Below are 16479 nucleotides of genomic sequence, written 5' to 3' on the forward strand. Positions count from 1 at the left end.
GAATCATATGTAATCAGTACTGTAACACTCTGCTGGCTTAGAATGAAAATGTTCGGGAAAAAAATCCGATAGCAGAAAAATATTGTCTTCGATTCGCCTCCATAATAACTGTGGCGGCTGGCATGTGGGGTGCTGTGCGTAAAAAAAAAAAAAAAAAGTGATGTCTCTGCCCTCAAGGACATTTCCGTTCACTGGGAGCCCAGGGTACTTTGAAAAGCACCAGAAGTGACAAGACTCCCTCTTCCAGACTGTCATGCATATACATATACACATACACATAGAGACTTACACACTCACACAGAGGACTCGCAGAATGTCATTAGACGCCTGGTATCCTGTGTGGTGAGCTGTCAGCTTGTCATCTTTCAGTCGGTGCACTCGACTGGACAGCGGCGAGCATGCTGGGATGTGACAGCCAGTAAAATGGAGTCTTGTCATTACTTCTCCCCACACCTGCTGTTCTGGTTCCCTAAGAGGCAGCAGACAAATAAAAATATAAACAAACAATTTTACAAACACTCCCAGTGTTTAGAGACAAATATGAAGAACTTACGAATAATATGTTTAAATACGTATAAATCAACGGACAAGATATCAAGTTTCGATTTGTTTCAAAAATATGATATTTTACTTAATTCTGTCATTCCTTGGTTGCAGTGTTATTAACATATTACCTTACAAAGTGCATGTCAGCAGAGTTAGACAATATACAAATATCAGCAAGTTGTCAGGGGCCCTCAGGCCATGGTATGCATGAAGTCAACATCACCAACCATGTTGTGGGCAACATTAGTATCATCTGCAGTCTGTTGGTCTCTGTCTTGCAGATCTGGGGGATCTATAAAGATCACAAAAGTCACAAAGTTTTTAAAAACGATGAAGTGAAATCACATAAAACAGATAATTGGCCTGGAGTCCCTGAGAGGTGGGAGACAACATCCATGTGTTCATCAAACGAGAACAGATATGTGTGTGTGAGAGGAAACTATAGGGGGAGAAATAGATTTGAAAAATGTAGCTAGAAGTGTGTGAGGTGCACTTTTGTGGAAAGTGGGGCTAGTTGTAACGCTCTTCACTCCAGTGAATATTTCAGTTTTTGTCTGTTTTTGAATAGGCATATGTCCAGGAAAAACAGTGAACAGTTCACTGACACACTGTCACAACATGTCATTGCTAAATCTAAACAATTAAACTATTATGAAAAACAAAACACTTTGAAACAATTGTAAAAGATAACGTTTTTGCCAACAGACATTACAATTAATAAATTGTAGATATTTATAATATTAAAGCATATGTGAAAAGTTTTGTTTAAAAAAAAATCAACATTTGAAGATAGCTTTTCCTCTTGAGTAGTTTGCAAGGTATTCATGTTTCAAAAGTTTGGGATTGATAAGATTTTTAAAAATGTTTTTGAAAGAAGTCTTCATGTAATCAAAACTAGAGAAAAATAACAGTAACATTGTGAAATATTATTACAATTGATCTGTTTTCTATTTTAATATATTTTAAAAAAGCTGAATTTTCAGCATCATTACTCCAGTCTTTAGTGTCATATCCATCAGAAATCATTCCAATATGCTGATTTGGTTCTCCAAAAAGATTTATGTTGAAAACAGCTGTACTGCTAAATATTTTTGTGTAAAATATTACAATTATTATTATTATTTACATTTTAGGGTTCTTTGATGAGTATAATGTTAAAAAAAACTACCTATATTTTCTATTGTAACATAAATGTCTTTCCTGTATAAATGTATTATTACTTAAAAAACAAAACAAAAAAATCTTACTGAACCAAACTTTTGAACGGTATAAAAGTACACATCAAATTTCTGCTTACAATGTAAATAATAATAAACACGACTTAATTTTTTTATGTGAGAATACAGTTCTATAAGCTCATTACTTATCTGCAGTTTCAGACAGTTTAAGATATATATATATATATATATATATATATATATATATATATATATATATATATATATATATATATATATATATATGTGTGTGTGTGTATGAAAAAATCAGCACGGTGGAAAACATTAAAGACATACACGTTTAATAGGCTATCTATCTGCATAAGTTATGACAATATTTCTAATCAGGACTAGATGGACTTTGACAGCACCAATCAAGTGACATTATATACTTGGCCACCAGGGTGGGCAGTAGACATCTGTTAAAAAGTTACATTAGCATAGAAACATTTCAAACTTTTGTTACAACACACTAAAAGGGCAGCTGGAGAGTTCTCCACATTTTTTTTCGACGCTTGAAGGGTAAACATGTACTGCACACATCTTGTACATTCAGAGAATGTAGATTGTAACGTTATGGTCCGATATTATGAGGCCTTTCAAAAGGCAATGCTCAGTTCTCGGCGCTAATGTTGATCTTTGAAACAACGGCAGGTGTTTAAACATACTGCAGCAGATCATTGACAGTTTTAAGTGCACGAGACCACGAGTTGTAAATAAAGAGGAATTTGTAACAAACAGTCTGTTTGATCAACACCGTGCCTGTCATTTCAGCGCACACATGCGCATCTCCTCGGTGCAGCCCGTCCTCGCGATTGGCTCGAACGCGTTTGTTATTGGTAGTGACGTATGTGAAGTGACGACCCTCCCGTTGTGCGGTGCCTCCGTCTGTGCGCTTCTAGAGTCACGGTCCTCACTTCAGTGTTTATTTGGTTGTCATGGCGGAGGGACGTGGAGAGCTATTGCCTCAGCCGCCGCTTCACCTCTCCTTACCCCCGGCCAGCAAGCGTCCGTGTTTGCGTCCCGCTCCTCGAGGACCGGGTCCGGGGCCTGGCCCGGGATTTCCGAACTCACGTTTCCGTTGCCCGGAATCTCTACTGGACTGCGCTGCAAAGGCCGTAGCGGAGAAATGGGCCTTCGAGAGGGTGGAGGAGCGCTTCGAGCGGATTCCCGAACCGGTTCAGCGCCGTATCGTGTATTGGTCGTTCCCGAGGAACGAAAGAGAAATATGTATGTATTCGTCGTTTCAGTGCCGAGTGGCGGGTGAAGAGAGTCCAGTAGTGGGCTCGAGCTCGTCTGTTGGATCTGGTACAGTTCCCGGAGGGGTTACGAACACAACAGGCAGCACAGGGACGGGGGGTACCGGAGATGGACTGCCTTTTCGCCGGGGAATCCGGCTTTTGGAAACCGGTTGTGTGGACAACGTCTTACAAGTCGGTAAGTACCGCTTTAACCGTCCAAATCACGTTGAAAGTTACATCGGAAATATTTGTTTCACTTTCTAGCTAACGAAGTTTCTTGAGAAAAATGGAAGTGGCCTCGTTTAGAAACTGTAACGTACCAGCTTCGTTTCTACATAGAGATTTCTCACTGCCAGTAAGGGAGCATTTTAATGCAGGCTGTCGTATTGCGAAAGAAACGGAGCGCACGTTTTAAAAAATTAAAGGGCTTCCCTTTGGGCATGTTGCAATGGCTTTTAATGTAGAATTCATTGGAATCGGTTGCTGAAATGTTCATGTAACACTTGATAAAACACTTATATGCATTATAAGTTAAAGAGAAGATACAAGATGACTAAATAGTCTATATTTGAACGATCACAACGAGCTCTGTTAAAAACGGAACATTCTTTCCCAGGTCGCGAGGAAGAAAAGACAATCATGCTGGTCACAATGAACCTCTGTTGTAGCACACCGAGCTGCTATTTTGCTAATATTTCCGTATAAAGTTGGTTTCGGAGAATTATTGGCTTTTCTCCGTGTATTTTAGGTTGCTTGACGGTTGTTGGGTCTCTTGATATAATTAAATCCAGGGTAATCCGATTGAATCCAAATCCCATATCTTTTGTTTATTTGCTGGTTGGTCAAGACAAAGGACGCGTATTTGCCGTAGTTAAACGAATGGTAAAACACGTGCGTAGACTTTATGTAACCCTCTGTTGTTTTATTTCGAATATCCTTTTTTGATATAATCGTTAAAATGAGTAAAAAAATACTATTCGGCTAAATGTGTCTTTGGGTTGTCCTAGTAGAGGCTACAGCACAATAGCTCAAAACCCCCCTCACATCGGGGTAGTTTTTCTGTATTAGCCGAATAGCAATTTTTTGGTGTGTAGAGGTGTTTTTCTAAACCATAGAAACCCGTCACAGCATTTCAAGCTTCATTTAACGCACTAAATCGAAAAATTGTGAAGCAACTCGAAAAGGCTTTGGTATTTAAAACACGAAGGCAGTTTCAATGGCTGCCCAAATGTCTATACATTTTCCTCCCCCACTCGCCTCACTTCAGTAAACATACTGTCAAAATACTATCGTGAAAGAAAGGTTAAAGTGTTTTTATAAAAACGTACTGGCCTCTGTAGGGTTCCAAAGCACAACACGCCCAATTATGTGCTCATTTGAAGTAGTAAAATTGCACCTCACTTCTAAGGTCCAATGTGGCATTTATAATGTTTGAGGCTTAGTTAAGATCAACAAAATCATTGACAATATTAAATATTTAGGTTATATACCACATACGAACAGAAAAAAATCCGAAAAACAGGCGTACTGGACCAGCCACATTTCTCCTATAATGTAAGCTTTCTTTTCTTGAAATAGCAGTTACAGGAAGCCTCAAATCTCCAATAATTGTAGGTGTTATGAGAGTAGTGAAAGTATACATTTAACTAATTCAATAAAGAAGGCATGATTCATTTATTCTCACAAAGATCCACTGTGTTCCTTTAAAAGGCCAATGTTAGTGGAAACGTGATAACCTAGCTGTAATGAAATAACATGGGTACTTATTTAGCAACCTTGAAAAGCTCCCTTCATGAGTAAGTGTAGCCCCTTTTTCACATTCAACAAAACTTGTTATAGTTATTTTGTTTTTCAAGTTACCATATACAGATCTATTCTCAAAAGTTTCTAGACTAGGTTGTTTTTGTGACTAGTATTTTTAAAGGCACTGTGCTTTTGTCTCAATTTTGTTATACAATATGATTTTAATAGTGCTAAGTGAAGTAGTTCTAGTTATATTTTTAATTCTGACAATAATAAGCAGATGCCAAAACTGCACTGCATTTCTAAGATTGCCTGAGTGCTGCTTTGATAATGCTTGAGTTTTTAAACATTGAACCATTTAAGTGAGAATAAGCACAATCTTTTGGATTGTAATATAAAAAATGGGCAGAGTAGATACTTAATAGATCAGGCATCTGACAGTAAGGATATCATATCTCACTTGATAAACTGAGATAAAGCAGGTTTAATTACAATCTGTTTTCCTGTGTGTGTAGATTGTGTTGTTTTGCTTTTGATGGGTACAGAATCTAAGAACTGGACATGTTTGCATCAGATAGGCCAGATAATTGTGCCCTAAAACATGAACAGTCTAGAAAATGTCTGTGGGGGTGTTTTTGTCACGCCAATACAACTACTAGATCCACCTGTGCATGCTTGAATAAACAGTTTTTGACTCCTCAATTGCTACACTTTCTTTTAGACCTGTTTAAAACGTTCAAAGACACTGCAACAAAGTAAAAACGCTTTTAACGTTTATTCAGCATGTTAGCTGAAATGAAGATTCATACTCAAAGGCTTACTCCCTGTAAGCCAGGCTTAGTCCGAAGTTTGCCAGAAAGTTCACAACAGAATTTGTAGTCTTTCCAGAAGCCATAGCGCAAAAACACTCAAGCCTGGGGATGCGGGGGGTGTTAAATTAATCGTTATCCTCTGAATGGTCAAATTTTCTGCCCCACATATTAAGAACCGGACGGCATGCTACAGGAAACCGATTTGATAAGAATAGTTAATTTTCGTTTGTGTAATTCACCACCCTACCCCAGCCTCTGTCTTATGAAGTCCTTGGAGAGGAGGTTCTAGCTTTGAGTTAGGCTTGAGGATTATTGGGTCATGCTTTGTTAGCCAGCTGTAGAAAACTCCCCCATTCACAGAGAGGGGTGGGGGTGTTGGTGTGTGTGTTTGGAGGGGTGCAAGGGTGGTTAAGAGTATAGCTTTTCGCAACGGAGCACGAAGCTGTGATGTGAAACCTTTAGAAACCCAGATTCTGTGGTTGGGAGGCAAAAGTTTGGTGGGGCTAGAAGAGCCACTGAGAGGTTGTTTAGCCCTCTTAGTGCCTCAGTAAAACCTAGGCAAGCATTGAATTGAGTTTTGTTACTCTTCTGCCAAGTGATTTAGAAGTCTTCAGGTTGATGGAGACTTCAACTCTCCTTTTGCCATTAGACACAATATTCACTTTGGGAAGTGGGTCTTTGTCAGTCCTCTGGTTTTATTACACAAAACCATAATGTTTCAGTCATGGGTTAACTTTTTTTTTTTTTAATTATTGTGGCAGACAGTTGGAAGCCAGTTTGTTTGAGTTTTGAGGATGGCCAGCATTAGGCTAGGCCAGTGGCTGCTCTGTGACGTCACTAGGCCTGTTTTTAGCTCTTTGTCTCCTTTGAGTGTTGCCATCATTTTGGTCTTTGTAATCGGGACACATCTCATTCAGCACCATACAAGTTCAACAAGGGACCGCTAATTCTGCTCTATCTTTCATCAGCCGTACAGACAATATTTAATCAAGGTAATTAATTCCATGCCTGCAAGTCTCAAAGAAAATCACTTAAACAAATCTCCTTTTCACACTTATTAGCACTCTTAGTTTTGAAGGACACGGCCATTAAACCCCCCCCCCCCATCCCCCCCCCCCCCCCCCCTTGTCTTTATCAAAGGAGGGAAATTAATTTGGAAATAGGGGAGAGGGTGGTTAGCCGACTTGTCAGCTAATCAGCAGCAACTGGAGCAAGGTGAAAACAACTCGCCGCATTCCAGGACAAAAGACCTGTCAGAGACTTTGATCAGGTCCTTGTTTCCTAACACTGAGCTCAGACTTGATAAAAAAAAAGTGACGCAGTCCCATATACGGTTAGGTTTTTAAAAGCACGTCCATAGAAAATCTTATGCTATGTGTGTTTTTCACACAGTGTGACGAGTGTTTTTATTCCCTCGGTGGATCTGGCACCCTCCCATGCTCCACAAATCAATTGCAACCTTGCCCTCTTTGCATTCTGCTGCAGCTTGCCCCATACCCCTCTGATTTTAGTTGATCAGCAATGCACTCCTAAGACAAGGCCTTGTCTGCTTCACAGCTGTGTTTGTGGCAATCGGTGTAGTTCAGTATCTCTACTCGTGCAAAATGGAGCTCTGATTTTGAGCCAGAGGCAAGATTCCCGTCCTACCCCTACCCATGTGCAGCTGGGCTTGCAGCGTGCACTTGTGCAAGCTCGTCTCTCTGCTGCAGCTTATCTGCGTTTTATTGGAACTCAGTGAGTTGTATGCAAACGCGCATTCACCCATTATACATTATTGCCCCTCACAATCCTAGTTTAAAAGTGCTGGCTGTTAAAAGTCCCTTAAGATAGCTTTACCTCTTTGATCTCTGCACACAGGCGGCTGATTATTTTGTTGATGTTTCGTCATGAAATAGTCGCTTTAATAGAACTTTTATGCTCTGGGAGGAGCAGAATATGGCTGGTGAGCCTTTAAAGCTCAGATTTACACAAGATACACGTTTCAAAGCTTTTGGAAGTGTTGTAACCCTTTTTTACTTTATCGCTGGGAGGGACATGCCCCTTTTCTCTCTCTTTTTCCTCCCTCCTGCCTCCTTCTCTGTTTGGGTGTCATTGTCAGAGATAGAGGCTGCTGAGAGTTGCTCCTCTTTAAAGAAGGGGCCTCCAGACATGCCTAATAGGGCCTCATTTGGCTGTAATTGCCTAACAAATGTAAGAGAATTCCAGAGGAAACAAAAAGAGAGAAAGGAGAAGGCAAGTCAACCAACCGAGAACAGAGGAATGGTTTGGAGGTGAGATTGCGTAGAGGAAATGGAAGCATATTCTATGACAAGCTATGTTTAGGCAGGCAGAAAATAATGGACGGCCCCTACCTTCAATTTGCAAAGACGTGGAGGAAAATCCTTACATCTGGGGCTGTAACACTAAACGCGGAGTGCAGGAAACTCAAGCAGCACTCAGGCAGCTACCCTCCCCCATAGAAGGTCTTTCATCCAGCTGAGATTTTGTGTGCGGGTGTTTTTGTGGCCAGTTCACATGGAAACTTAATTTTCTAAGTCTCGACGAGAGAGGAAGGATAATGTGTATTGGAGATGAGGTCAAATATCCTGCCAGAGGGTGGAAAGAAAGAGGCCCCAGTTGGTGGCAGTTAGCAATGTGCAAACTTCTATGCAAATGTCACATTGGAGGCTGTGGACTTTTTAAAGCCATCATTTCATATGTGTGTTTATTCTAGCCATTGCAATTCCTGTTTTTAGCTTGACTCGTTGCCAGCCACCAATCACACGGGTGTGCTGAAGGCCCCACCATTAGCACTGTGTGCTTTAAAGGTCTCTGTGTGATTGTATTGATTCTAAAACCATTTTTTTCGTTACTTAATTCTGCATATTGAATTCATCTTGTGCTATTGATTTGTACCTGTCTGTTTCATCACCCTTTACTTTTTTTTTGTTGGTTTCTCCCCAAATCTCAGCCGTGTTTAATTCCTTGTGATCTTGTTTACTCTTTCTAGTATAGAAAAAAAAACCCAGCAGATAAACATTTTAGTTATTCTTGTGTAGGTCAATGCATTGTTTCCCAACCCTGTTCCTGGAGGAACACCAACACTACACATTTTCCAACTCTTCCTAATTAATCACACCTGAATCAACTCATCAGCTTGTTGGACCAGAAATATATGGGTCAGATAAGGGAGACATCCAAAATGTGCATTGTTGGTGTGCCTCCAAGAGCAGGGTTGGGAAACACTGGGTCAATGGGTAATTGTTTTGTCCTATCGATTATGTTTGAAAAAGAATACAATTACAGTGCTATTTGTACGTACTATTCCTTGAACTTCTGTGATGTGTGTGTTTTTAATATGAATTTAAATTAAAAATTGTTTTAGTTAGTTCAGGTTGTAAAATGTCATGTGGTGTGACTCACCAAAAACATCTTACTGAAATTAATAATTCATATTAGATTTTTTTTTTTTGCTTGAAATGTATTTTGTTATTATAAGTAACAAACAATTATTTTAATACTTTTACTTTATGCTACCTCATTATTTTTTTTAATTGATTTTTTTCAGAACCGTATGAAACCAACACGGATAGAGATATTTCTTAGAACGTGACACGTTTTAAGCTTTTGTATAGGCTATATTGTGAACGCTTTTATATGTCATTGACCCCAAGTATTGCAACCTACTTGCTGCCTTTTCACTGCCTTTTATAAATAGATTTGTACGCAGATGGTAGAAGTCCACCTGACCGTGAATATTTATTCGGTTGAAAGTAGGATCCAGTTTGTTTTTTTTTGCGTTGGGTTGACTGGTTCAAATTAATTGATACCAGAAAATCTGTTTTTTTTTTATTTTAGTTTTAGATCCTTGAAAACATAACATACTCAAGAGTGAGATTCTTTAAATGAAGCAGTGAGTGGACCTTAATCTGCCTTTGCACAGATTTCAACAATTTAGCACAGCCTGCATCCATTATTTTTGCATTTAATTATTTGTCTCAAGTGGGCCTTAGAAGGTCTGGCAGGGGTCTTTGAAGGGCTGATGGGTCTTTGAGCGTAAAGCCCAAAGTATGTCAGTCCTCTACTTCAAAAGTCTTCACACCACTAACTGAGGTGCCTTTTGTTCTTGCCTTCTCCCTCTACTTTCAAAAGAGGATGAGCACTTACAGTTTTCACTTTTCCCATTGTGTGGAACAGCCAAGTTATGCAAATTTGTTGCTGTCAGTCTCGCACCCCCTGAATAAACATTAATTGTCACCGAAGCTTAAATACACATCAGGTTTGATCAGATTGCCATAGCTCTAAATAGTACACAATTTAAGCACATGTTAGTCAACATATTAGTCAACTGCCGTTGTTTAGACTCTTTAACTAAAAGAGTATTTTTGTTCGTTCTGAGCTTTTATATAACTTACTATATAGAAGATTTCTTGTGATTACCACACTGCAAGGTCAATACATGACTCAAAAGTAAACTCTGGGTAGGGCAGGACGATTTGGGTAACAAATCAAATTATCTGGGTAAAATTTGCAATTTTAAAACAAACGAACAAATCATAAAGAACACCAGGATTTGTTGTGCTTATTTGTAGTGCTGTACAATTAAATTTTGTGCTTGAATGTGACTAGTAATTATTGTTATTACTAAATAAAAATATTAAACAAACAATTTACTAAGTAGCCTATCACTATTGTAATAACATCATTTCATTATAAAATAAAAAGGTAGGCCTATTTAATAATACTACTAATAATTTTATTTTATGGAAAACTACAGGGTGGCCTGTTAACATGCAGGGAACCTATAGCTATAAATCATTAGAAATATCTAAGGTTTTATTATAAAATATTATTATACAAAATCTGTGACAGTAATATCTTAATTTTTTGTCAGGATTTATGCAAAATGTCATTGATATAAAATATGAGAGCATCCTACAAAGTATTATTATTTTCTATTTTTACCCAAAATAGGGTGGTGTTAGCATTGTTGAGCTAAAGGCTCATGCATTGTATATTTCGTTCATACTGGAAGTTGGAGGGTGCCCTTGTGCAAAACGTCCAAATATGCCTCACAGAAGTAATATTACGCATGTTGTTCCTGGAAATCCCATACATGGATAAAGGCATCCAGCTATTGCTGTAACTGTATAAAAAGAAGATAGAAACACTTTGACTAATGAAACATGAAGACAATAAACACACAACTGCGGCAATATGGATAGCTTTGGGTATCATTTTTTTTAAACATAAGAATGAATAACTAACATGAACTAACCATGAGCAATACATTTTGTTACTGTATTTGTTTGTATCTTTATTAACGTTAGTTAATACGCTAGTGCATGAACTAGCTAATTTGAACAAATAGTCTACTACTTTTGTGTTATTTAATGTTAACTATTGAAACCTTATAGTAAAGTGTTACCGCCTTATATGTTCAAGCCATCTCTGGTATTTTTATGTGAACAAAGTATATTTAAAATGCATAGCATTTATCACAGTATTGAATGCTATAAAAATATATTTTCTGCTCAATCTATGATAAGGAAACACATCAATTACAAAAGGAAGTTATTGGACTAAAACATTATTATTAAAAGTTTTTTTTTATTTGAAATTTCCCTTTGTTGGACAACAGATTTATAAACGATTCTCATTAGAAGTTTGAGAAGAAAGCAATTTCCGTTTTATTTTTTTATTTAATTTTGCAGCCCTAACTCTGGGATATTGTATCTTTGGTCCTAATCTCTCTAGACTTTAAAGTTGTTTCATGACTCAAAGCTTTGACCTCTCTTTGATTTATAAAGTGCCATGACTTTGCATATCTTGTGGAAAACATGACTCTTGTTCTTGCGTTTCCCCAGCATGTCACCTCTGAAACATCCTGCCTCCCCCTCAAGTAACCGAAGTGAATAGTGCACGGCTGATACGAACTTGTTAACAGTGAGAAAGAAAACAAAACATGCAAGGAAGCACATCAGAAAGAGTGCAGGGTTTCACAAGAACATTCATCTTCCACCTCAAGATCACCGCTGGTGTTTAGCACAATATGTTCTCTGTCATGTGATTGGGGTGGAAGAAATGGCATTTTCGTGCAGTTGCAGATGGCTGCACTCTCTATTATGCTTCATTAGCATCAAGTATTTCCATCCCCATTCTCTGTCAATCATTACTTGCATATGAGAGGCATAAAAATGATTTGGCTACTGAATAATACAAGGACTAGTCATTAGCCAGCCTTACATTTGTACGCCCATCTTGCACACAGGACCACCTCTTTTTTCTCAGCATTAAAAAGATATTCTTGATGAAATATTGATAGCTCCTTTTTCAAAGCAGGGTTTGGAGGAAGGCGTCACATGCTGATCTTAGTGCCCTGGTAGGTGCGCACAATATAAATATCAATGGCTTTCTCCCCCTCTTCCTGCCTACTGGCTTCTTTTTCAATATAGCCTAATGACAGGCCTCTATTTCCCTGCATTGGCTGTGCTGATATGGCCCATTAGGCACCAGTTTCTCGCAGGCAGCTGAGTGAACAGATGACTGCAGGAAAATGGTTTGAGGAGAGAGGGGGAAACGGCAGAACTAAAAGGCAAATATGAAAGGCAGAGTAAATAACTAACCCGTCATCCCCTGCTCCCCACCTCCCCAGCCGCCCTCCTCTGGAGGCAAGAGAGACACGTGAAAGAGCGAGAGAGAAAAAAGAAGCATCTCATTAGTCTTCCAGCTCTCCCTGACTCTGGGACTGACAGTGAACAGCAGCAGACATGCAAACATGCAGTGAGGGGGCTACCCCATCCCCTCCCATCCTCTCGTACTCCAAACATGATTAATGTGTGCAACAGCCGTGTGGCTTTATGTCTGGACCGCTCCTTCTCACACCGCACGTTCTTGAGAGTTCCAGCCCTCCACATCCTCCCCGGGATGCTTGCATCCTAGTTCCTTGCCAGACTTGCAGAAGCGTTCTGGAAATGTAATTCGCTATGTCCTCCACAACCAGTGCTGTGGGACCCAGAACTTTGACTTCTGCACCGTTCAGCAGAAATAACAGTTCAGATAATTGGTTTTGGTCTCTCGTAATCCCCAATAGTAAGGTACGACTCCGGTGCAAGAATCAATTGATGGGCTCCTTACATATTGAACTTAAATGCCTGATCGAATCAAGCTGCGTAATGCACGTAGTGTGTGGGCAACCTGCGGTTTCCAGGTCATATTCGAACACCTGACTTTGGCGAGGCCCAACGCAAAAGTCATGTGCTGGAAAGAAAACAATGCGATGAATAGGCTTGGCTCTTTCATAGGCAGAGGGGGGAGAATATGTGCTCTTCAATGGGGGATTGTGGTACTTGTCATGGTGTAACAGGATCAGCGTGCCCTCCACCCTAGAGCGCAGAGGGCAGCCATTGTTATGCTGCAGGAGAAAGGCAGCGGGGGCCGCCGACCCGGGCTGAGCTTGTCTTGTGGGGGTGATGTCCTCCGAGCCCTACGAGCCCCAGAAACAAATGCAGAGGACACTTCTCTTGCTATTCTCAAAGGTCACTGGGGAAGAAAAATACAACTTATCAGAGATTAAGAGAAGAGCAAGGAGTAAAAATCTTGATTGTAACATTAATTTTTATCATGTTTGTCATCCCATCCAAGTAATGCACTTTACAAGGACATCCGTGATACCCCTTCAGATAAACACGTCCGTCAGTACACCACAGTCACTGCTTAAGCATCTCGAGAGCAACTTCTCGACCGTCTTTTGATTTTTAAATTCATTTTTTCCTAGTATAATTTCTCTTCTCAGAAGGAAGGAACACTAAGCACTTTTTGTGCTGTGGCAGCAGAATAAGGAAGGCTGCGTCAGAAAGTGTAAATCCGCGTTGAAAGCGCATGGCCTTATCTACTGGATAAAACCAGCCTGCAACAATGGCATTAAAGCACAACTCATGAAAGCTGCAATTAAACAATATCTGATCTGATTCTGTTCGACTGACATTTTTTTCTCTCCTTCTACTTCTTTCTGTATAATGAACGCCCTCCACTTTGGTTGAAAGACACGGAACCGTCAGTATAATTGTGAAGTAATCCTGATAGAACCGGACAGAAACTTCGTAGTTGCAGCTTAGCAAAGTGTCCGATGGTGTTTAACCCGCCAGTGATAAAGTTTTGTCAGGACTACTGTTTGGATTTCCGGGATGGTTCTGTTCTATGCAAGAATTCTCTGCCCATCCAGAGCAGGGAGAGCAGCAATAGCCCCCCTCAGGGTTAACAGAACAGAACCAACATGCATGTATTGCAGATATTATTAATGTTCAATGATTTAATGTACAATATGATTCAAGAAAAATGTGTCTGTTTCGAAGAGGAATATCAGAAGGCCAAGTCCTAAATGGACGAGAGGAGAAGCTGGGGATGGAGGGGGGTAATTAGCTCCTCAGCAACTCAATAATGCTGCTGATAATACTGAATGAATCTATAGGGATGCTGTAATGGGCATTGTATTCCTATAGGTATACGACATGTCAACATGACGTACTAGACGTGGATCAGCTGCGAGAGACTGACGTGACCTGCCAGAACTAGCTTGATTATTACTACTTTTAGGGGTGCAAAGGATCACAAAACTCTCAGTTCGTATCATATAACGTTTTTGAGTCATTTTTTCGGATCAGCAAAAAGAATTGTGTATGGGGCTGGGGGCAGGGCAAATATAAATTTGCTTTCTATTATTTAAAGAATACTTTGAGTACAATACCACAACAAAAGACAAGAGAACAGTCAGTAATATAAGAACAAATTACAAACATAAATAAATATAATAGAACAAGGATACGAATTAAATAAACTGCTTTATGAAAGTTGTTCAGGTAGTGAGAAATAAATTAGTTTTGAGTTTTTGCCTCTTTTCCACCTCACTTTTAAATCGCTTATGAATGCCTTTGCGGCTGTGTGCATTTTACTTTCGAATTAGTAGCAATTCGTGGGTGGCAATTGCTTGAATGGTGGGCTCATTATTATTCTTAATGAAAAACACATCAGTAAAACATGACTAAATATGACGAAATAGGCACTTTAACACTTCACTTTGGAACCAAAATCTTCTACAATCGTCTTGTCAGTCCTAGCTCGCCTCACTCTCGTCAGGTAATAAATTGAATCTGACTCCTGCTGCTGATCTGTGTTGCTATTCTCCTTGAAACACGCTCAGTTTTTAATCATAGTGTCTTTTCTCTTACTTACTAAATGATTTTTATTACTATAAACGACGGTGGGGGCTGGTGCCGCGGTGGGCAAGTGATGTAATTGGTGTGCGGCTGAACACTGTGTAACAACGGTAACAGTGACTATCTCAGCAAGCCTACTTATGACATAACTGACTGTGTTTGAGGATACTCGCCAATGTTTTTACATATTGCGTGTATGTGTCTATTCAAGCACAAAAAGACTCGAAAGAGAACTCAATTCTGTGTTCTCACGCTGCCTGAAAAGCTGCCCTCTCTGTGCGCACTGAGTCCGAATTGAGTTCTCTTTTGCGTCTTCTTGCACTTGAATAGGCTGCACGATTTGGGGGGGAAAATCTAACTACGATTTGTCTGGTTAAAATTGTAATTTAAAATGTAATTTTATATAAATATATATATATATATATATATATATATATATATATATATATATATATATATATATATATATATGGTTTGTTGTACTTTGGCTTATTATGATTATTGTTGCTAAATAACAATATTTAACAAAATATAAAACTTATTTTTACGAAAAACTGCTGGGTTACCGGTTAACATGTAGGCAGCCTATGACTAAATCATTAGAAAGATCTAAGGATTTATTATAAAATATATTATTATTATTATTATTATAAAAATCTGTGACCAATCATTACTTATTTTTTTGTCCACGTCTTTAATATGAAATATGAGCCTTTTATGCATCCACTGTGGGGGAAAAAAATGTAAATTGAGTAAAACATATTGATTCTCATATAAATTTCTTTCGAGATAAGTATTTTTTTCCCGAAATAGGATGGAGTGAGCATTACTGATCTGAGATTACTGTTCATTCATACTGAAAGCCAGAGGGCGACCTCACGCAGAAACTCCAAATATGCCTCAGAGAATTAATATAATGATGTTGCAGGAAATCCCTAATTCAGCAAATTACATCTGAATGTAGCTGAATAAAAAGAAGAGAGAAACACTTTTACTGATTGAACAAGACAATAAACACACCACACACACCTCTATATATGGTGTATTTGAGTTCTTCAAGCCTTCTCTGGTTTTATTACTGTAGAACACTATAAAATTATATATTGTCTGCCTCTTCTATGAGAAGCCACATCTTACAAAAGGAAATTTCAAACACTCAACTGATGATATGAAGTGAGTAAAATCATGTTATTAAATGTCTTTTGTTGGACAACAGGATTACGCGATTGCACGAATTGCATCACATGCATTCCGAACCGTGGGGCCTGGTCTGTACAGATCACGGATCCATTACGATACATTACACCTCTAACTAATATTATAATTGCTTTTCATATTTCACCCTGGTTTGTGAATAAATTTGTATTATTGTGCAACACTCTTATTATAAACACTATTCTGAAGTATAAACTCAAAATTATATAATGACGCTAATACTAGCAGCTCTTTATTTGCAAATCATTTGTTTGCTCTCACCGTCCCTCGTGTTGACTTAAGATATTGACATTGAGCCAGTGGTGCAGCATTACCTTCTTTATAAAACTATTACCATTCTTAAGATATTACAGAGTAATGGATTTGTCTTGCTGTATTTTGAGCTAGCCAATCTGGGCCTGTATTGAAGCACCCGGTGCACAATTTGTTTTCATCAGCAGTAAATGGTGGATCATTGTAGCCGTGACGGGAAAGCACAAAGACCAGCTAATGAAAGGCAATGGCTGTGGCC

At 38.9% G+C, this 16479-nt stretch overlaps 1 protein-coding gene across 1 annotated transcript in view; it reads left to right on the plus strand.

Annotated features, from left to right (window-relative positions):
* The first annotated feature begins 2528 nt into the window (after positions 1–2528).
* zswim5 (zinc finger, SWIM-type containing 5) overlaps positions 2529–16479 on the plus strand; it is a 55801-nt gene continuing 41850 nt past the window's right edge. The window contains exon 1 of the mRNA XM_077228920.1: positions 2529–3200. Within this exon, the coding sequence (XP_077085035.1) occupies positions 2702–3200 (499 nt within the window). The 5' untranslated portion in view covers positions 2529–2701. The remainder of the gene's footprint in view (positions 3201–16479) is intronic.

Source organism: Siphateles boraxobius, unplaced genomic scaffold, assembly GCF_051911475.1.
Source record: "Siphateles boraxobius isolate OS27281-9 unplaced genomic scaffold, OSU_SipBor_1 1, whole genome shotgun sequence".
Lineage (NCBI taxonomy): Eukaryota > Metazoa > Chordata > Actinopteri > Cypriniformes > Leuciscidae > Siphateles > Siphateles boraxobius.